A 23,287-nucleotide genomic window follows, 5' to 3' on the forward strand; every position below is an offset into this window, starting at 1 on the left:
TATGGCAGAATTGTCACATGAGGAGAAATTGGGCCAACTAGACCTGTATTCACTGGAATTTAGAAGAATGAGAGGAGATCTCAATGAAACATGTAAAATGCTGACAGGATTGGACAGGCTGGATACAGGGATGATATTTCCTCTGGCTGGGGAGTCACAGTCTCAGGATACGTGGTAGATCATTTAGGACTGAGATGAGGAGAAACGTCTTAATTCAGAGAGTGGTGAACCTATGGAATTCTTTAACACAGAAGGCTGTGGAGGCCAAGTCACTGAATATATTTAAGAAGGAAATAGCTTTCTGGACTGTAAAGGCGTCAAGGGGTATGGGGAGAGCGCAGGAGTACAGTGTTGAGTTAGAGGATCAGCCATGATGATATTGAATGGTGGAGTAGGCTTGAAGGGCCGAATGACCTACTCATATTTTCAATGTCTCTATGAAGGTGATTTATCTCCCTTATGGGTGGAGGGTTAGAGGAGAGAGAGAGGTGAGGGCATCATATTGGCTAAGAGAGAAAAATGGATGGCAAAAAGCACCATTCTCCTTTCTTGTACTTCTTGGGTGAGTTCTGTGAGAATACACCTAGCTGATAGGACAATATAGGCTAGATTTTAAAGGAGGTGCAGAAACAGTATGTACTTACACAAGTCTTTGATGGCGGCAGGACATGTTGATGAGGATTGGTTTTCAGATATTGTTTTTAAGCTATATGTGACCTTTGACTTTATAAATAGAGATACAAAAACAAGAAATTATGTTAAGCCTTTCTAAAACACTGGTTAGGCCTCAGCCTATTGTATCCAATTTTATGCATCACACTTTAGGAAGTATATATGAAGGTGTTGGAGAGGGTGCAGAGGAGGTTTACTAGAGTGGTACCGGGAATGATGGACCAGGGAGAAACTAGAGAAGTGGGAATTGTTTTCCTTCCCATAGAGATGGTTAAAGAGAGGTTCAAAACATCCACCTCAAAAGAGGTGTTCAAAATTGGAGAGGTTTAGATAAAGCAGATAGCACCAGGTTTTGTTTCTAGAGGGATAAAATTGAAAAGTAGGGAAGTTGTGCCATCGAACCTTGGTTAGATGATATTCGGAGTATTGCATGCAATTCTGGTCACCATATAATAACAAGGATATAGAAGCACTGGAGAGAGTGCAGAGAAGATATACAAGGATGATACCAGAATTGTGTGGGTATACTACTCAGGAAAGGATTGACGGATTGGGTCCCCTCTCTTGAAAAATGAAGGCTGAGGGTGACCTAATCGAGATCTTTAAAATTAACAAAGATTTTGGTGGAGTGGATACAGAAAGAATATTTCATGTTGTGGAGAATTACCTAACTAGAGGCCATAGATACAAGATAGACACCAAGAAATCCAATAGGCAGTTAGGAAGAAACATCATTACCCAAAGAGCAGTGAGAATGTGGAACTCGCTACCACAGGAAATGGTTGAAGTGAATAATATAGGTGCAATTAAGGGAAAACCAGATAAGCATATGAGGGAGAAAGGAATAGATGGTTACGATGGTAAGTTTAGATGAGAAAGATGGGAAGAGGATCAAGCAAAGCAGAAACACTGACATGGACTGGTTGAGCTACGTGGTCTGTTTCCGTGCCTTATATCTTATGTAATCCTAGATAAGGAGAAACTGTTTCCACTGGCAGGAGTGTTGACAACTAGGGACACCAATTTAAAATAATTGACAAAAGAACCAGAGGGAAGATGACACAATTTTTTTATGTAGCGAATTGTTGAGATCTGGAATTCATTGCCTTAAACAAAGGTGGAAACAGATTTGATAAATTTCAAAAGGTAATTAGATAAATATTTGAAAGGAAAAATTTGCAGGGCTATGGGAGTGCGACTAATCAGATGGGGCTTTCCGAGAGCCAGCAGAAATATAATGGACTGAATGGCCTTTTCTGCTATGAGATTCTATGATTTTCTTTTCTGCTTTATTATGGTTGGGCACATTTTTTGGTCTGGTGGGACACGTTTCCTGTGAATCTGGCTCTTCTATTTTTCATGATCATTATCCATAAGTTTAGCAGACTTCTTGCTCTTAGCCTGGAAGGGCACTTTGAGCCTGGGCAGAAAACAGTTTCAGTGAGCCTGGCTGACCAGCTTCAGCAGCACTGCTGTGAATTCACAAAATTCCAGTACCTTTGTTGCCCAATTTTGTAGGTCACAATCAGTTTCTGAGGCTATTGTGCTAATGAAATGTGCCATTCAGTGGCAAAAACAAAAAGGAATTTATTTTCATCTACCATTGCCATGTTGCAAATGGATGACTTAAGTTTAATATTATTACAAAATTCCTGTCTATATATGGGTGGAGATATTGAACGTTTATTTGAGGGGTGCTGGGAAATGGATGATGGGCAAATACTTATCCTTTCATTGAAGCTTCAGACTCCCCTTGAAGGAATTGGCCGATGATCAGAAATGAGGGTCAACGCTCTTTCCTCTTTTCTAATGCTCGATACTTGTCTGGTAGATTGATAGGTTGGAAAATGAGTTTTCCAGTCCTGTCCTAACATTAAGGACTAAATGGATGCTTGTTAGCTCACTGTCACATGACTGCAGAGAATGAATGGGAAGTGATGGCAGGCTGGCTAGGAATAATATGTCAGTCAATGTGACAGTAATCGGGCATCATTTTATTTTCTGCGTTTTTTGTTTTCTCACCTTCCTTCTCTCCCTATCCTCCTCACTTTACTGTTCCACAGGTAGTTAAATATGTCCATGAGGGTTCATAGGCATTTCCCTCTGTTAGAGAGAGACATTTGAGGGGCACCATACTACATCAAGTGTGGGGCAAGGCAAGGAGGCAGCCTCCATGAACTACCAGAGCAGGTACAGGGATTAAACCTGCACTGTTCATGTAATTCTGCATCACACTCTAGTCATTTAGCCAACTGAGCTAAGTGACCCTCACCCTGTTCCACAAGCATCTATTGTTCGTGCTTATAAATGGCAAAATAGTCACTTGGATAGAGGCCAATGAATCTCAGCAAGCTGTTCAACTGCTAAATCATCACTGCAGTCTGGTGGTTGATTTGAATGATCCTTTAATACATCATCTGGATAGGTGCTTTGATCAATGTTGCTTATCCCCATCATAATGAATACAGGAAGTCTGAATCTGTGACTGCTTTAGATTTGCCACCACCTTCCCAAGGACAGTCAGGGATAATGATATAATGCTAGAATTGCCAGCAATTGTCATATCCTGAGAATGAATTTTTTAAAAAAAACTAATGCATCACAACGAGACTTAGAACTAGGAATTCTGTTTGTTTCAAAAATGAGTGCTTATAGGAAGGTGATGTTCTGATGTAGGGGTAACTCTCCTCTGGGTATTGGATAGACTGGGTACAGCCAATACTGAATAATCAGGTGAGGCAGGGAGGGGTGTGGGATGGTGAAGCATCGACAGGTTAGTGAAGCTTACCTGATAAATTGTGTAATTTAAATTGAGTAAAATGGGGCTTTTTTGTAAGCATGGTTGATGGGACTCTCACCTTGGGGTCAAAAGGTCATGGGTTCAAAACCCACTCCAGAGATTTCCGCATGTAATACAGGCCAACACACCCAGTGCAGTGCTGAAGCCTTGTCTGCCTTCTCAATTGGATGTCAAAGATTGAAGATCAAGGGTGTTCTCCCCTGACATCCTGGCCAATATTTACTCCTCCACCAACATTAAAAACAAGATTATCTGCCCGTATTCAGCGTGTGTGGGAGATTTCTGTGCACAAATTGGATGGTGCTTCCCTCATTACAATCCCCATGGGAGAAATCATGAATAAAAATAACCAAATTTACCAAACAATCCCCAAATGAAGAAATTACCAATAGGATTTCCACTCTTTACTTTAACACGAATCAGAACCAATGCAAATTGAACATGAGTTAACAGGCAACTAATACTTCAAGTAAAAAGGTAAATTTCACTTTAAATAGTCGATACAACAAAGATAAGTCTTATGTAATCACAAGCACCTACATCATTCTCTGCACAAATGTGATACCACATACGATCTCTCTCCTTCCAAGTCAATCTCCAGAACATAGGATCTCTCACTTTTCTCACTCAATGGATTTGGTCATCCACTCCATCTGAGTCCTCTGGAGACAGTCCTGGCACATATTCCCCAGAGATTCCTTTATCAAACTCCTTTAATAACTTTGGATAACTCTTTTGGTTAAATGGTCTGGCTGGCTCTGGATAAATTTGAAGCATAACTATAGAATTGGCCAATTCACAATCTCAGCTGAAGACAGGGTTAGAGCATTCTATCATTTTTAACTGTATTACACACACAGCTCCTTGTAAATGTGCCAGTTCTTCTTTGTCTTTGCCCACATGCTTCTGTATGTTAACTTCCTTCCTGTTTGTACTGCTTCCAGGTCAAGGGTCATCAGGTCACATGGACCAGTATTTCTTATTCTGCCAGAAAATAACAATTAATTCCTTTACAATTGACGCAAACTCTTAAGTCCTTTTCAAACATTCTTAAAAACAATTACAGATTCCACAGCTATCTTAAAGAAATCACAATTTTTCCTTAGTGTACTGCTTACAGGTTCAAGGTTGTAACACTTCAAAAGTACTTCATTGGCTGTGAAGCACTTTGGGACATCCTGAGTTTCTGAAAGGTACTATACAAATGCAAGTTCCTTCTTTTCTATTAAAAGCAAAACCTCTGTATGCACCTGCTTCACTCTTTGTTTATTTAAATCATCTTTAAATAAATAGTTGCAGACGTTTCTATGATTGGCTCCTTTCCCATAAACATCTACTCAGCTCTTGTCTCCTGCCCCACTCCCTAGTGTCCCCTCCCACTTTTGACTGTCAATATTCAGAGTAAAAGTGCCTAAATCACCAAGGTGGAGGTTGTTGGTGCATTTTCTCTAATGTTCCCTCTGTTCTATGATATTGTTTTTGTGAGTAATTGTTGTGAAATGTATTTTCCAACTTATCCCGCCTTCAAGATGGAAGAGCTTCACTTCTGAGCATAATGGCCTTGGTCATAGTCTGCTCCCACATCTCACAAGCAGTTAGCATTAGGTTGCAGGAGTGACTGGCCCTGCTAGCTTAGTCCATGAGCCTATTATCATTGGAGAGATTGGGATTGGCTGAATGCACGACTCTCCTCATGTGTGCAGGATACACTTGCATTCAAAACCTGTCTATTTTCAAGGTAAACCAAGAGAATTGTTATATTGTCCTTTAGGGAAGGAAACCTTTTTCTGACCTGGTCTGTAACTCTTTCGAGTACAAACCCGTTTCCATCTGTTTCAGATGAAGTTACATTGTTTCATAGTTTGCCATTGTGAGATCTGAACTCTTGATCTCAGGGTTACAAACCCAGTACCATAACCACTTGGCTATTTAGGCCAAGCCTGACCTGGTCTGTATGTGATACCAACATGGGTGATTTTAAACTGCTCTCTAAATGGTCTTCAGGTGTATCAATGACTCAACAGTTCAAGAAGGCAACATACCCCCATCTTCTCAGGGTAATTAGGGATGGGCAATAAATACATCCTACGAATGAATCATTTTTTAAAAGCAACCTGCTACCTCAAATTACTGATCCAACTGTCCCACCAACACTCTTTGCAAAGGAACAAAGCTGAGTTGTTGGAACTTTTGCTTTCGCCAATCTTGTCTTGTTCTTGGCATATCTGCATCTGAAACATGTTTGTACTTTTTGTTGTACTTCAGAAGAGTGGGTAAGTGCCTTTTTTATAGTCTGAGATTAAGCCAGTCTTTCTGGAATGTTGGTGTCACATTTGACCCCGTATGAATTTCCTACCTCAACGTCACGCCATCACTATGACTGCCTATTTCCACCTCCAAACATCACCTGTCTCTGTATCAACTCATCTGCTGCTGAAACTCTCATTCATGCCTTCCTTACCTCTAGATCCAGCTATTCCAATACACTCCTAACAGGTCTTCCACATTCTCCCCTCCATATACTTGAGGTAATCCAAAGCTCTGCTGTCTGTGTCTTAACTCATACCACTGTGCTCACTGACTTACATTGACTCCTGATCAAGCAACATCTTGATTTTGAAATTCTTATCCTTGTTTTCAAATCCCTCCATGGCTTCAAATCCCTCCATGCCTTCAATAGCTCACAAGATTTGGAATGCCTCCCTATATCTCTCCACCCCTCTACCTCACTTTCCTCCTTTATGACACTTCTTAAAACCTACTTCTTGGACCAAGCTTTTGATCATCTGACACATTTTGTTTATAATGCTCCAGTGAAGCACATTGGTGCCACATAAATATAAGTTGTTGCTTCAATTGAGAAAGCAAAATTAAAGATAAATTGCAGAGTAGTAAAGAGATGATGCCAAACTTAGCCTTTAAACAGCTGAAAATTGTGTGCACAAGAGAAAGCTAACTGGAATGAGAAGATCATTCAAAGGGCGATTGTAGTGTTAATGATAGCTAAGAGATGTATGAGGAGGTTGGTGTTAAGATTGTGTCTCTGTTGACCAACTCTTTATGTATCCCATCCATGGGAGTATGAGAGCTGTTTATGTTTTTACAGCATGGAAGGAGGCCATTTGGCCCATGGATTCTGCCCAGGTGTTTGCTCTTCAGATCAGCCCTATCCAGTCTGGGGTTTTACAGTATTCAGCTTTGCTGGGAGGATTTGGTGTTTGATACTTTTATTTTTAAAAAATCACCTGAGGCAATTTCAGTGACAGTGAAGCTGATCACTCTGCCTCCCAAGTCACAGAACATGGGGCTAATCCTTTAAATGGAAGTTGACTTATTGGCCTTCACTGCCAGTTCTTGACTCTAACATTGTTTGTGTGTGTGTGTTAAACCCTGCTATTTAAGAGAATGTGTTTTCTGCTTCATTGACATTGCTAAATCAATAAAGGCCTAAGGTGCCTTTATTTCACCATCATCCTGGTAGTCACAGGATATAATTTTGGAGTTGTTGACTAATCATTGTAATCAATCTCCATCAATGTGTCCACAACAGACCCAGAAATGAGGTGAGAAAAATCCAAGTGGTGGACAGCTTTGAGAACCATTGGTCCATGGTCACTGAACAAAATACTTATCACACGTCATGTTTCAGAATACTCAGACCCTTGATTCCAAATAGTTATTTTTGGAAGTATCCTTACCTGCACATCATTGGTTTGATCACACTTACCTGATTTATAAAATGATAGGATTACCTCTATGACTCAGAACTGACCTTTTAATCCTAACATCTGATTTTCTTTACTCACTGCCACTGAACATTGTCATTACAGCTTCAATTTATTATCAATCAGGACCTGCGGGATCGATCTCATTTTTACATACAGTTTGAAACAAAATTTGTTCCCTTCAGATTTGGTTACAAAGCATTGTTGATGAAAGTGAGGATGAAATCTGATGTGGCTTGTTATCTTTTTTCTCCCCTTACCCGCAGTTATCGAGCAGACACCCAGACGTACCAGCCCTACAACAAGGACTGGATCAAGGAGAAGATCTACGTCCTGCTGCGTAGACAGGCACAGCAAGCAGGGAAATAGGTGGAGTCCCTACTCTGGTGTAGGGAGGTCACATAGCAGGCACATATAGAATACACTTCCCAAGTCTTTGTGTTCAAGCAGAGCTGCGAGTCCTCACTTCATCAGAGATTAGAAGTTTGGGCAGTAATGTGATCAGTGAATAATAAAGGTATTTAGTACTGATTTGTAATAGGTGTCAATGCTAGACAGTGGTTTTAAGTGCAGTTTTGAATTCCTCATCTGTGTGCAATGCAAGCATGGTGTGGTCCCACACTCTGCACAGTGGATCCCTGGAAGATTTGGTTTGGGTGCCTCGTTTCAGAATGTACTTTTACTGTGTTTCTAGTTCATAGTGTTGTAAAGCACAATACATACCCAAGGCACATATCTCTTTCTGTCTCACTCTCCCTCTCTCAATTGGCTTTCTAGAACGAGTCTGTTCCAAATACTCTTTTGCACTGTGACCTTTTTGGAAAAGTGCGTGAAATAACTTTGTTGAAGAGTTCTGTACACTGCAGTTTAATTTATGCAATTTTTGTAATTTTTTGACAAGCAATAAAATTTCACACGATACCATCTCTGTTTTAATTTTTAAAATGCATTGAATTGGCTCTGCTTAACAGCTGGCAATAATCTAATCCTATTCTGACTCTCGATCAACACTTCTTGAGAGTTGCAGCTTTTGGAAAAATTTGTTAAATTTTCTCCATTAACTGTAGATGAAATGTGGCAAAAAGGGGGAGAGGCTGTCTAGATAGCAGTGACATCCATCTAATTCTGCAAAGGAGCAAGGAGGAAATTTTCATTCAAAACTTTAGTTAAATTAGTTTGTCTAGTTTAAGCAAGGGAAGAAGAGGAGGCCATTTGGCCCCTTGAACCTGTTTTGTCATTCAATTAGATAATTACTGATATGGGCCTTAACTCATTTACCCACCTTTGCCCCTTATCCTTTGATACCCTTACCCAGCAAAAACCTATTGATACAAAAATAAAATACTGCAGATGCTGGAAATCTGAACTAAAAACAGAAAATGCTGGAAATACTCAGCAGGTCAGGCACTATCTGTGGAGAGAGAAACAGAGTTAATGCTTCAGGTCACTGACCTTTCATCAGAGCTGGGAAAAGTTAGAAACGTGATAGGTTTTGAGTAAGTGAAAAGGCAGGGAGGTGGGAAAAAGGACAAAAGAGAAGATCTGTGACAGTGTGGAGCAAAGGAAAAATTAACTGATGAAAGGTTTCATAGTGCGAGGCCAAAGGGAGTGGTGATGCGACAAGCTGCATCGAGAGGAGGCGTGAGTGGCAGGAGAGTGAACAGCTGCTGTCCGTAAGGAAAGAAAAAAAGAGAAATGAAAGAAATTAACCAAACCTTCAAAAGAAAAACAAAACAAAATAGGCACAGAGGTTACGATCTAAAATTGTCGAGCTCAGTGGCAAGTTCAGAAAACAATGGAGTGCCCAATTGAAAGATGAGGTGCTGTTCCTCAACCTTGTGTTGAGCTTCATTGAAATACTGCAGGAGGCCAATGACAGAGAGATCAGCATGAGAGTAAGATGGACAATTAAAGTAACAGGTAACAGACGACTGGAAACTTAAGAGCTAAACAGAGGTGCTCCTCAAAGCGGTTACCCTGTCTGTGTTTGGTCTCCACAGTAGAGGAGTCCATGTTGTGAGCAGCAGATGCAGTTTACTAAATTGAAAGAAGAACAAGGAAAATCACTGTTTCACCTGAAAGGAATGTTCAGGGCCATGGACAGTGAGGAGAGAGGAACTAAAATGGCAGGTGTTGCATCTCCTGGGCTTGAATGGGAAGGTGCCAAGGGAAAGGGAGTGGGTGTTGGGGGTGACTAAGGAGTGGACCAGGGTATTGCAGAGGGATCAGTCCCTTTTGGAGTGCTGAAAGGAAAGGGAAAGGGAATATGTGTTTGGTGTTGGTATCATGCTGGAAGTAGTGGAAATGGCGAATCTACTAATTGCAGTTTTGACAATTTCAAGTTTTTTTTAATTGATATTTCTTTATCACTTAGCATTGTTAAGTAAACAGTATGTAATTCACTTAAAGTCAGGTTTCTCAAACACTTCACTGAATCACAGAATGGTTACAGCACACAAGGAGGCCATTCAATCCATTGTTTCTGTGCTGGTTCACTGAAGGAGTAATCACCAAGTGCCACTCCCCTGCCTTCTCCCTGTAGCCCTGCACATTCTTGCTTTTCAGATGATAATCCAATTCCCTCTTGAATGCCACGGTGATGCTAGCTGCTGCTTAAACTCCAAAACCTAGAGCTCAATCTGCAGCAACTGATGGCACTTCCTGCACATATGGTTATCCAGGACAAGGGAAGCATCCTGGAATTCTCACATAGCATAGGATGTACACTCCAGAGGTTAAAGCAGACTTTGTTATTCCTCTATCTATTAGATGATAAACCTTGCTACAACTAATAAACCTCCCGCTACCAAAAAACCTTACTAATACAAAGGAATGCTTAGGAATACAAACCTATGAAATAGGAGCAGAGGTAGACCATTCGGCACATTGAGTCTGCTCAGCCATTCAATAAGGTTATGGCTGATCTGTTTGTATTACTAATTCTGCATTCTCATCTACCCCCAGTAACCTTTGATGCCCTTGCCTAACAAGAATTTATCTACCTCTGTCTTAAAGATATTCAAGGATTGGTAACAACTCTTTATGCTCCCATCCACCACATTTTCTTGGCACCTGTTAACAGCATTAAGCAAATCCATGTTGATTCACTAAGCATATAATAATGCTTCTACGCTTTGAATAGTGTGTCTGGACCTCAGAATGGTGCACTGAGCTTGTTTCCCACAGTAGTTGTTATGACATATTTGATTGAAAAGGCCATTTTGTTTTTTATTGAGTTATGACCAGTTTTGTGCCTACTGGGAGCAGTCAAAACTGCTCAAACATTCCTTAACTAGGGGCCTTAAACTTCATAAATGCTTCACTCATCGGTCTAGATTGGATTGGAAACTGGAAAGCATCATATTGGAACTCTACATCATCTATCCCTATGCAATGTATGCTCACAAAAACAGGTAAGGTAAAAAGATTTGCATTTATAGAGCACCTTCCACAATCTCAGGGCATCTCGAAACACCACAGACAATGAGGTAGTTCTGAAGTATAGTCACTATTATAATGTAGGAAATACAGCAGCCAATTTGTGCACCAGTAGCTCCCACAAGCAGCAATGTGATAATGACCAGAACATCTTTTTTAAAATGTTGCTTAAGAGATAAATATTGAGCAAGACACTAGTGAGAACTTCCCTGCTCTTTGTTTAGTGCCATGGGATCGTTTACATCCAACTGAGAGAACAGATGAGGCCTCAGTTTAAACTCCCATTGAAAGATGGCACCTCTGACTGTGGAGGACTCCCCCAACACTACAGCAGAGTGTCAGCCTGGATTATGTGTGCCTCTGGTTTCGTGTCTCTGGAGTGGGTCTAGATCTCCATAACCTACCATTTCAATGGCAAGAGTGCTACCACGGAGCTAATGCTGGCTGTGTAATTAGCAAAAAATAATTGTACCAGGAGGAACAGCTTGTTCTGTATACTTTCTAATCTCAACTCTGTCAGCTTATCTAAATACTTGAAGTTATCAGAATTAACCAGATTCTCCCCCTGTTCCACACCAATATGCCATCTGAATTAACTGACGTGGCACTCTACATTAACCTGGATTGCCTAACGATCCATTTTGAGTGGTAAGCAAAGCTGCTTCATATTTATCAACACTTTTGTGAGGAGTTTTGATCAAGTAGATGAAAAACTGGCAGGAGAGTCAGTAACCAGGAGACACAGATTTAAGATAATTGCCAAAGAACTAGAGGACATGAATTTTCTTTTACGAGTTGTTGTGGTCTGGAATGTGCTGCCTGAAAAGGTGGTGGAAGCAAATACACTAGTACATTTCAAAGGAGATTGGATAACTACTTGAAAAGGAAAATTTTTCAATATTATGGGGAAGGAGCAGGGGAGTAGCTCTTTCAGAGAGCCAGCATAGACATAATGGTCCAAATGGCCTCCTCTGTGCAGTGATTCTAAATCTAAAGGCTTGAGTTGAAATATTATCTGGAATGAATGAGTCACAGTGACATGTGTTTTCCAGCTGCCAGGCTCCAATTCATGTAATGAGCTACTCTGTAAAGTCCAAGTCTTTTAAGCCCTTGCTTTAGAAGTTCCAAGTGAGGCAGTTTTGTGATTGTATGAACGTATCTGGAGGCTGGCCAACAAAACATGACGTGCATGTCCTGTTGGAAGATTGAAGACTAGTTTCAAATAAAATAATGTGGGTGCATCAATCATTTGGATCCTATATTTAATGAAGTTTAATTTACACAAGCATTGACTGTTGATAACCTGATTATTGGAAAACTGGTTCTGAAATAATGAGCAATAATGTCAGGTTAAATTAAAATGTATTAATAAGATTGAATTTTGTTTTTTCCCTTTTTCCACCCAACCCTGATGCTCCCAGTTGTAAGCCTGTGCTGGGTTGGGTCTTGTGATCGAAGTGCCTGCTGATACCTCACCTGTTACTTAAGTTGTGCTTAAACTGTGTGGCTGTGGGTCACTCGACCATGGGAAGCATCACAGCCTTGCAGTTTAGGCCCCCCAGGAGTAGTCTGAAAGATGATCATGAGTGGGATCACTGGGCACAGTGCCCCTATTGCGATGCTGGTTGTGAACAGCTACCATTTACTTTCTACAGGATGCATTGCAGCAACTCGCCAAGGCTACTTCAGCAGCACCGCCCAAACCCCTGACCTCTACCACCTAGAAGAACAAGGCCTGCCGACACACGGGAGCACCACCCCCTCTAAGGTCCCCTCTAGATCGTACACCATCATGACTTGGACATATATCGCTGTTCCTTTATCATCACTGGGTCAAAACCTTGGAAATCTCTCCCCCATGGCACTATGGATGTACCTACACTGCATAGACTGCATTTCACCACCGCCTTCTCAATGACAGGGATTGGCAATAATTGCTGCCTTGACAGTGATGCTCACATCCTGTGAATCAATTTTTAAAAACATACTAATTATCTGGGTGGTTTAATGATTCTATTTAATCTGTTTGTAATTAAGTTCAGCTCATGCTGTTGGGTCTTACAGACCCACAAAGTCAGTTAAAAATCCTTTTGTTTTTTTAAAGATTTGTGGTTCTGTTTCTAGTTTGAGATCTGAAGACACTGTCTCAGGAAAAAGCGATCCCAATTTCTTTGCTGATATCCATTGGCATATTCCCACTTCCTTCTTCCAAATAGATATTTGGCCTGGATCAAATTAGATTTATTTTTGAATAGCTGAAATTAGATAAACACTGCTTGCAATACATTGGGAGAGGAGGGATTCTATTTTTCTTCAATAGTCTGCCTGGAGCAAAATATCTGATGCTGTAGAAGTATTTTGGAGGTATACAAATGTGAATAGTAGCTTGGAGTTGCAGGATGCATTGGTACGGTGGGGATCCCCACTCATTGGGATCCCAGGTATGGTTGCGCCACTGTCCAGTACCTGAGCAAGCATTTAGAATTTTGGGACCTCCTAAGGTTGTGTAAGATGTTGTATAAATACAAGTTTTCACTGAGGGAAGTTTGCATGGCTGGATATCCCTGTCTGCTTGGAGCATGGATAACAGATTGCCCATATCTATGATAAACATGACTGGTTCAATTTTGTGTGCTTCAGTTTAGTAGAAAGAAGGCTTAGCAAGGCTCTTTCTTGAGAAAAGTGCTTTTTGGAAAGGCAAATGTAAAATATGCTTGTCCAAAATGGCCTGGGCATTCAAAATCACCAACACAGCCATGAAGCTGTGACTACATATCCAATCTATGCCAGCGAGACATGGAAGAGAACAAAAGTTGGATGTCTTTTGCCTATGTAAGATCTTGGGCATCGCATGGACAGACAGCATCACCAATGAAGAAGGGCCATAGAGGACTGGTCAGTGGTGCCTGTGGGACATTGTGATACAGAGACACTGAGGACATGCATTTCACCTTTCGGATGTGGCAGTCGAATGAACACCACGAAATGGCAGAAGTTGGGGCCAGCCAAAAAAGACCTGATGAAGCACTTTTAAGGAGGACCTCAAGAGTGGGATACCACCTGAGCTGGAGTGAAAGATGGACTGGAGCCAGTGGCAGAGTCATGCTGCCCATTGTCCCACATGGGATTGGAGGAACTAAATCTCAGTAAGACACATACACAACTTCCTACATTTCTTTATTCGATCTCAGGATGTAGATGTCACTAGCGATGGCAGCATTTATTGTCAATACCTAATTGCTCAAGAAGTAGTGGTGAGCCAGCTTCTTGAGCTGCAGCAGTCCATATGGTGTAAGTACATCCAGAGTGTTGTTAGGAAGGGAGTTCCAGGACTTTGACCCAGTGACACTGAAGCAATTGTGATGTTGTATGATTTTTCTACTACAAAACAAATTTGGTTTAGTTTGCTTGCTAACACAGTCAGAAGGGAGTCTTGAACTCGTGAAGTCTTGGAGTTTCCGGTTCTGTGGAAATTCCTTCAATTTTGGCTGGGGGAATTAAATTCCTAGTTTAATTTTGAATTAAGACAGGAAATACTGTATTCAGAAAATTCAGCAGGTCTAACAACATTTATGGGGAGAAAAAAGAAACAGGGTTAATGTTTTGAGTCCTTATGACTCTTCAGAGCTAAAAAGAAGTAAAAATGTAATGAAATTTGTACTGTTAAAGGGGGCTGGAGCAGGCGAAGCTGAATAGAAGGCCAGTGATAGGTGGAGACAAAGCAGAGATTGCCAGAGATGCCATGGACAAAAGGACAAAGGGGTCTTAATGATAATGGTATTGGCTAAAGGAGGTGCTGATGGCGGCATTAAGGTCAGAAAGCAGAATGTGAAAATGGCAGGACAAGGTAAACACTCTGGAAAGAACAAAATGAACAAGTGACAGATGGCCCTTGTGGGAGTGGGGTGGGGGGGAGGGGGAGGGGGGTGGGGGAAGATCGAAAATAGGATAAAAGGTGGGGATAAAACAATGAATAAAATTGAAAATAAGTGCATGAAAAGTAAAAAATGACAAAATAAAAATTTAAAAATGAAAATGAATGTTGAAAAAAGGGGATAAAAGAGGGAGTGAGGATAGAGGAGAGAATTCATGGTCTGAAGTTGTTGAACTCAATGTTCAGTTCAACAACTTGAGTTCCAACTTGAATTCCATTAAGTTCAACAACTTCAGACCATGAACTGTCCCCTCCCCCCACCCCACCCCCACAAAGGCCATCTGTCGCTTGTTCATATTGTTCTTTCCAGAGTGCTTACCCGTGTCCTGCTTTTATCACATTCTGCTTTCTGACCTTAATACCACCGTCAGCACCTCCTTTAGCCAATACCACTATCATTAACACCCTATTGTCCATGATATCTGGCAATCTCTCCTTTGCCTCCACCTATCACTGGCCTTCCATCCAACTTCATCTGCTCCACTCACCTTAAACAGTATAAATTTCATTACATTTTTACTTCTCTTTAGCTCTGAAGAAGTTGTAAGGACTCGTAACGTTAACCCTGTTTTTATTTCTCTCCACAGATGCTGTTAGACCTGTTGAGTTTTTCCAGCATTTTCTGTTTTTGTTTCAGATTTCCAGCATCTGCTGTATTTTGCTTTTGTCTTTAATTTTGAATTTTTTCCTTTCATGTCAAACAACAAATAGCAGCAGCAAATTGCTGAACAAAATCTATCTGAAGCAGCAAAAGGGAGGGAAAATATTGACAGTAAAATTGTTTCTTGAAACAACCTACCCAAACCTTTAATATTCTTGCTTCAAACTTACTTCAATGTTGACAAGGTGATTAATCACTTTCATGATTTCAGCAGAATGCCTTGTCTAGTACAGATCTGGAATGCACTGTTAGAAAAGGCTGTGGAAACAGATTTAATTGTAACTTTCAAAAGGGAACTTTAAAAAAATCTATTTGTTCACATGATGTGGACATCGCTGGCTAGGCCAGCATTTATTGCCATTTGAATTGCCCATGCGAAGGTGGTAGTGAGTTGCCTTCTTGAACCGCTGCAGTCCATGTGGTGTAGGTACACCCACTGTGCTGTTGTGGGGGGCGGGGGGGGTGTGGGGGGAGTTCCAGGATTTTGAACCGTGAAGGAATGGCATTATAATTCCAAGTCAGGATGGTGTGTGGCTTTGAGGGGAATTTGCAGGTGGTGTTTCCTTGCAGCTAATGCCCTTGTCCTTCTAGATGGTAGAGATTGCGGGTTTGGAGGATGTTGTTCATATCAGTACCAATGACATAGGTAGAAAGAGGGATGAGGTCCTGGAGGCAAATGTTAGGAAGCTAGGAAAAATTTTAAAAACCTCAAAAGTAGTAATCTCTAGATTACTCCCAGTGCCACCCGCTATTGAGTTCTGAATTAGAGGATAAAGCAGCTGAATGTGTGGCTGAAGAGATGTTGCTAAAGGGAGGGCTGTAGATTTCAGGGGAATTGGAATGTTTTGGCGAGGTAGGACCTTTACAAGGCAGATGGGTTGCCCCTTAACAGAACTGAGAGCAATCTTCTTGCAGGGGGTTTTGCTAGTGTTGTTGGGAAGGGTTCAAACTAGCTTGGTAGGGGAATGCGATGCAAACAATAGACAACAAAGGAGCAAGGAGCCTAGTGAATAAGGCAGATGAGCTGAGGGCACAGATGGACACTTAGAAGTATGATATGATTCATTATTACTGAACCATGCCTTAAGAGAGGCAGGAATGGCAGCTCAATATTCCTGGTTACAGAGTTTTCAGGTGGGATAGAGGGGGATAGAAAAAAGTGTTGTAAGAAAGAATTGCAGCTACAAGGAGGGAATGCTGGAAAGATCTAATGAGACCATATAGGTTGGACTAAGGAACAAAAGAAGAGGCAATCACACTGCTAGGAGTGTACTATAGATCCCTAAACAGTCAGAGGGAGATGGAAGAGCAAATCTGAAGGCAAATTGCTGAGAAGTGCAGAAACGAAAAGGTGTTGGGAATTTCCACTACCTTACTGTTAACTGCAATAGATTAATGTAAGACTGAATTAGTATAAGGTGCAGAATTCTTAAAATGCATTCAGGAGAACTTTTTAACTGGTACATAGCAAGCCCAACTAGAGGGGGCAGTTTTAGGGAATGAATCTGGACAGGTTGAAAGGGTATCAGTGGGAGAATATTTTGGTAGTAGTGATCATAATTCAGTTAGATTTAGCATAGTTATGGAAAAGAATAAAGATAGACCAAGAGTAAAACTTTTAATTTGGGGGAAAGGCCTATTTTACTAAGCTGGGGAGAAAGTGGAATGGAAACAGCTATTGAAGTTAAATCAGTGTCAGAGCAGTGGAAGGCATTCAAGGATGAGATAAAGAGGGTTCAGAACAAATATATTCCCACTAAAAAGGGTGGGACTCACAAATCTAGACTGACACTCCAGATGTCAGGCAAATAGGGTCGTCATTGTCTAAGTGCTATGCTGAGTGGCATAGGCGACCATGGTCTTGCAAACTCTACAAACACATCCCCAGTGGATGACCTTGTTGGAGTTTTGGTTAAGCCGGTCTTTAATGTTGTACGAGTACACCTGTAGTTCATACCAAGCGAGGTATTCAAATAAGCCCCAGTCAAACATGGTCAGTACAAACAATTCTTATCAAATAGGGCAGGATAAAGCAAAAACTGGAAGCTTATGTCAGATGCTGAGAGCTCAATATTGCTGAAAACCTAGGGGAGTGTAGAAATTGCAAGGGTGAAATTAAAAAAGAAATTAGGAAAGCAAAGGGAGGGTATAAAAAAATATTGGCAGGTAAAAATAAGGGCCTGAATTTTCGCTGGCACGGAAGAGGTCTCTGACTTAGCCAAAATGGAGTCGAGCCCTGATTCTGGAAGTCCTGCCTCCGAAGCCGGCACGCACAATTTTTGCCAGCGGGGAACAGGGGTGGGTTTTAGTTTGCACATTCGTGGTTCAGGGAGGCAGCTGCACATGTAAAAGTTCAGCTGCCTTTAGACAGATCCAATTTTCATTAGTGCCATGTGTAAACCACAACTCCTGGGCTTTAGACATTTGAGCAAAAGGTCTAAAGCTTCTGGAGATATTTGGAGAGGTAAGGGACACTTTTGGATACATACACAGACTCCTTTGGGAAAGATAGGGCATCCTTTAGGAGCAGTCAAGTGCCCCTTGGGATTGTTAAAAGCAGACATGAATGTGTGTAAGGGGATAAACTCACTGGATCTTTCAAGCTGTCAAGGCATTTAAATATGTAAGCTCTATTTTTTAAAAAAGCCTTCTGTGACTACTTGCAATTTCACTGAGGGTTATCATGATAGGATTAATGCTGCATGACTAATTCAACAACCTATCATTATCACAGTGGGGGGCTTGTAAATTCAGTTTGATTGACAGCTCCAAGTTTTTGAAGTGAGGCTTTTTCATTTTACATAAGGGATTAACTACTTGAAGGAATTTAAATGTATTGAATGGGTTATCAATTAGAGTTCTGTTTTAAATAGTGAAGTTATCAATAGATACTTTATTTTATTTCATCTCAGAATGGCTCCTGAGGTCTGCGCATGGTGGATGCTGGGTGAGTTGGCATGGAGGGTGTAAGGTCAAAAGCTGGTGTGTAGGAGGGCATAGATTAACATATGTTGGCACTAATTTGGCATAGGGGCTATAACGAGTCCTTGGGGTGGAGGGGCATAAGTCAGCATGGAGCGCATGAGAGGGTTCATGAGATAGGTGAGGGGCATAAGATGGCATAAGTTGGTATGGATGCAGTGTGGGGATTATGTGAGGGGAAGTGAGGGATGAGGACTAGTGGGCTGTTTCTGGTTTTATTGTATTTTTTACAGCTGGGACGACGTCCTGGAGCACTGAGGTTGGCCTGTCACACAGCAGGCCTCAACACCCAGCAGCCCTGTGGCTACCTCCAAGTTCTTTCTGGGGCTAGCAGGCCCTGTTCCCATTAACATCCACCTTTCCACCACCGGAACTAAAGTCTGAATGTTGGGGCACTTTCTCCCGAGTTGGGTTTGCTGAATTGGAATTTTCCTGACTCTGGGAATGAAAATTCAGCCCAAAGAAAACTCAAAGATGTTTTAGACATACATAAAGCTCAAGAGGCTAAGGGAAGTAGGGCCACTTAGAGACTGCAGAAGTAACATGCGTGTGGAGGCTGAAGACATGGTTCTTAATGAATACCTTGTCCCTTTGCAAAAGAGAGGGATGTAGTTAAGGTGGAGGAGTGTGAAATATCAGATGGAATAAATGTAAGGAGAGGGGAAATATTCAAGTTTAGCATCTTTTGATGAAAATAAATTCCCAAGCCTGGATGAAATGTATCCCATGCTGCTAAAAGAAGCAAGGGAAAAAACAGTGGAGGCTATGATAATCGTTTTCCAATCATCTCTGTCTATAGGTGTGGTGCCGGATGTTGTACCATTATTTAAAAATGTAGGAAGGGATAACCACAGTAATCACAGGCCGGTTAGCCTAACCTCAGTGGTGGGCAAATTATTGGAAAACATTCTGAAGTCAGTATAAATCATTGTCTAAAAGGCCAAAGATTAATCAAGGACAGTCAGCATGGATTTGTTGAGGGAAATGAGAAGCTCATGGGATTTAAGAGAAAGTGAACCCAAAATTAGCTCAGTGGCAGGAGGCAAAGGGTAATTGTCGACTGGTGTCTTTATGACTGGAAGATTGTTTCCAGTGGGGTACTGCAGGACTTAGTACTGGTTGTTGTTTATATCCATGATTTAGAACTAAGAATTTTGCAGATGATTCAAAAATTGGCCGTGTGGTTAATGGTAGGAAGGGATAAAATTGAAAATTGGTTGTTATATTAAACTTGGTGTACTATGTACTGTATATTATAGAAAGAATATAGAAGCACTGGAGAGGGTGCAAAAGCTGTCTCTTACTCTTGAAAAGATGAGGCTGAGAGGTGACCTAATAGAGGTCTTTACATAATCAAAACCTTTCACGATTTTAGATACAGAGAGTGTGTTTCCATGTGTGGGGAAAGTAAAACAAAGAGCCATCAATACAAGATAGTCACCAAAAAATCAAATAGGGAATTTAGAAGAAACTTCTTTACCAGAGCGGTGAGAATGAGGAACTCTCTACCACAGTGGGAACATTATAGATGCATTTAAAGGGAAGCTGGGGAAACCTATGGGGGAGAAGGGAATATTGGATTATGTTAATAATTCGATAAGGAAGGATGGAAGAGAGCTTAAGTGGAGCCTAAGGGAGTGCTTGGGCTGTTCAGTGCTGCATATTCTATGTAAAAGTGAAGACTATAGTAAGATATCAATGGATGAGCCAAGTGGAAAATGGAATTCAGTGTGGAGAATTAGGAGATCATGTATTTGGGGAGGACAGACAAGGCAAGGGAATATACAATAAATGGTAGGATACCGAGAATTGTTGAGGAACAGAGAGACTTGGAGTGTGTCCCTCACGATAGCAATACAGATAGTTAAGGTGATTGAGAAGACATATAGAATACTTTCCTTTATTGAGCAAGGTCTAGAATATAAGGGCAGGGAAGAATATAAGGCCAGAATTATATAAAACACTAGTTACGCCACAGCTAGAGTACTGCGTACAGTTCTGGTCACCACATTACAAGAAGGAGTGCAGAGGAGATTTACATGGCTGTTGCCAGAAATTAAGAATTTTAGCGATGAAGAAAGAATAGATAGGTTAGGATTGTTCACTTTGGAACAGGGGAATCTGAGGGGGTATTTATGTGAGTTTATAGATATATCAGGGGTCTAGATGGAGTGGAAGAACCTATTTCCCTTTGCAGAGAGGTTAATAATCAGGCAGCATAAATTTAAAGTAATTGGCAGAAGGATTAGTGAGAAGTTAATTTTATTTTCACCCAAAGGATGGCGGGGTCTGGAACTCACTGCCTGAAAGAATGATGGACACAGATGCCCTCATTGCATTAAAAAAAATACTTGGACAGGTGCCATAACTGTGGTGGTGGACTCCAGTATTAGATACTATACGGTACTCTGTACAAGAGAGGGGGGTCACCTGACCTGGGAGTTAAAGGTCAGATAGCACATGTTGGAACCTGTCTTGATAGAATTCAGTCACTGCAGATATGTGTTCATGTTAGGAAAAGGTGTATTAATAAAGTTAGCTCAGCCACAATGTCGACAGCCTGTGTGCATCATTGAAACAAAAAACAAGACATGGTGTCAGAAGTAAACTAAATGTAACAGTGGAGATTCTGAAACCACCAACAGAGCTCAGTTTGGAGGGAAATCTCATTGAAAACTGGAGGAGGTTCTAACAGCAATTTGCGCTGTACCTCACAGCAACGGGCAGTGATAAAAAAGACCCTCAGGTATTCTATTTTTCTTCACGTAGCAGGGGGAGAAGCCCTCGAAGTCTATAACTCATTCATATTTGAAAATGATGAGAAACGAAATGACTTGAAAGAAATAACGGAAAAATTCGAAGCCTACTGCAGCCCTAAGAAAAACATCACGTATGAAAGATACAGATTTTTTACATGCACACAAGTCAATGACAACATTAGTCAGTACATAACTGAGCTGAGAAAACGAGCTAAATTGTGTGAATTTGGAGAGCTCAAAGAATCACTCATCCGAGATAGGATAATTTGCGGGATCGCAAATGACACTCTGAGAGAACGGCTGGAGAAAGCAATAAGTATCTGCAGAGTGGCAGAGACTGAACTGCCAGATTAAACAGATGATAGAAGATGATAAGCCGCACACCGTCAAGCAGTTAGGTGCAGTTAAACAGAAACAGCCCCGGGAAAGAACAAATAGATAGTCTGAACATAAAAAAAGCAAAACTGCTATTAAGAAATTTAAATGCAGCTAATGCAGAACAGAGCATTTACCACGTAGTTGTCCAGCCTATGGAAAGCAGTGTAAGAACTGTGATAAACTAAATCACTTTGCTATGATGTGTAAATTGAAGATGATGACACAGACACCGTATTGTAAGATAAACAAAGAAAAACAGCTAACTAAAACATAAGTGAAGCTGTTTACTTATAGAGGTAAAAAATGTTGATGTAGAAGACAAGTGCACACTTAAACTGAACTACAGAAAACAGTCTCAAGCACTTCCATTCATAGTGGTGAAAACTGATGCAAAACCCATTCTTGGAATCAGTTTGTAAAAATCTGAAGCTAATCAAGGGAGTAATGATTGTCATCACTGATGACATCCTGAGCGGGTGTAAAGATGTATTCCAAGGGATTGGCTCCTAAAAGGAAACACACCATCAAGATTGACGAAACTGTGACACCCAAAATACACCCGCCCAGGAAAATACCAGTAATGCTGAGAGACCGACTGAAAACAGAGTTGGACAGAATGGAGAAACTTCACATCATCAAGAAAATTGAAAAATTGACAAAGTGGGTTGTAATTGTAGAAAAATCAGATGGAAATCTGTGAATTTGTCTGGATCCCAGAGACCTGAACCAGGCAGTACAAAGAGAGCATTACCAGCTCTCCACAGTAGAAGAGATTTAGCTGATGCTAAATATTATTCAGTCTAGGATGCGAGTTCGGGATTCTGGCAGGTCGAGCTGGATGAACGCAGCTCCTATCTCTGTACCTTCAACACACCATACGGGCAATACAGGTTTTTATGCTTACCTTTTGGTAGTAATTCAGCTCTGGCGGTGTTCCACAGAACAGTGAAGTGGCTATTTGAGGGATTAGAGGGCGAGGAAACCTATATCGACCACGTGCTTGTCTGGGGAACTTCACAAGAAGAGCACGACCACCAACTGAGGCAGGTGCTGGCCAGAGCTAGAGAAAGGAACCTCAAATTGAAGAAGGAAAAGTACAAAATAGGTCTTCATGAAATCAAGCACTTGGGTCACGTGCTAACAATTGAGGGTCTGAAGCTGGACCCGAATAAAATCGAAGCAGTCATGAACATGCCACTCCCAGAATGTAAGAAAGATTTGGAGAGGTTTTTGGGAATGGTGACCTATCTTGGGAAATTCATTCCGAACATGTCAGACCTGACAGCACCTCTCAAAGAACTTCTACAAAATGATGTGGAATGGCACTGGGAACAAAGTCACCAGGAAGCTTTGACCAGTCTGAAGAGAACACTGACCCAGGCACCAGAGTTAAAGTATTACAATGTCAGTCAGTTGGTCAGGATCTCAGTGGATGCTTCAGAGACTGGCCTGGGAACTGTCCTCTTGCAAAATGAGGCACCAGTGGCATGTGCTTCAAAGGCAATGACTGAAACACAGCTGCGGTTCGCCCAAATAGAAAAATAAATGCTAGCAATTGTGTTTGGCCAACAGCGCTTTCACCAGTTTGTCTACAGCAAAGACATGGAGGTAAGATCTGATCATAAGCCTTTGGAAGCTATACTGAAAAAGCCCCAGAACTGTGCAACATGTAGAATCCAAAGATTACTAATGCATCTGCAGAAGTACCAGGTCAGAGTTAAATACAAACCAGGCAAGGATATGTACATCGCAGACACTCTGTCACATGCATACCTACCCATCATGGAGGAAGAGGATAAAGAAACAGAAGCACAGGTTCACATGCTGACAAAGCACTTACTGTGGCTGTAACTAAACTGGATGAGATCAGGGAAGTGAGCAAGGTACGATGCCACCCTGAGAAAGCTGCAGCCGATTGTGGAAACTGGCTGCCCACAC

The 23,287-nt window shown here is 41.3% G+C and overlaps 1 protein-coding gene across 1 annotated transcript in view; it reads left to right on the forward strand.

Annotated features, from left to right (window-relative positions):
- Positions 1-8,118, forward strand: part of LOC121292208 (enhancer of rudimentary homolog) — a 49,367-nt gene extending 41,249 nt beyond the window's left edge. Inside the window, exon 5 of the mRNA XM_041213892.1 lies at positions 7,464-8,118. Coding sequence (XP_041069826.1) covers positions 7,464-7,566 — 103 coding nt within the window. The 3' untranslated portion in view covers positions 7,567-8,118. The remainder of the gene's footprint in view (positions 1-7,463) is intronic.
- The last annotated feature ends 15,169 nt before the right edge of the window (positions 8,119-23,287 follow it).

The sequence above is a fragment of the Carcharodon carcharias genome, chromosome 20 (genome assembly GCF_017639515.1).
Source record: "Carcharodon carcharias isolate sCarCar2 chromosome 20, sCarCar2.pri, whole genome shotgun sequence".
NCBI lineage: Eukaryota > Metazoa > Chordata > Chondrichthyes > Lamniformes > Lamnidae > Carcharodon > Carcharodon carcharias.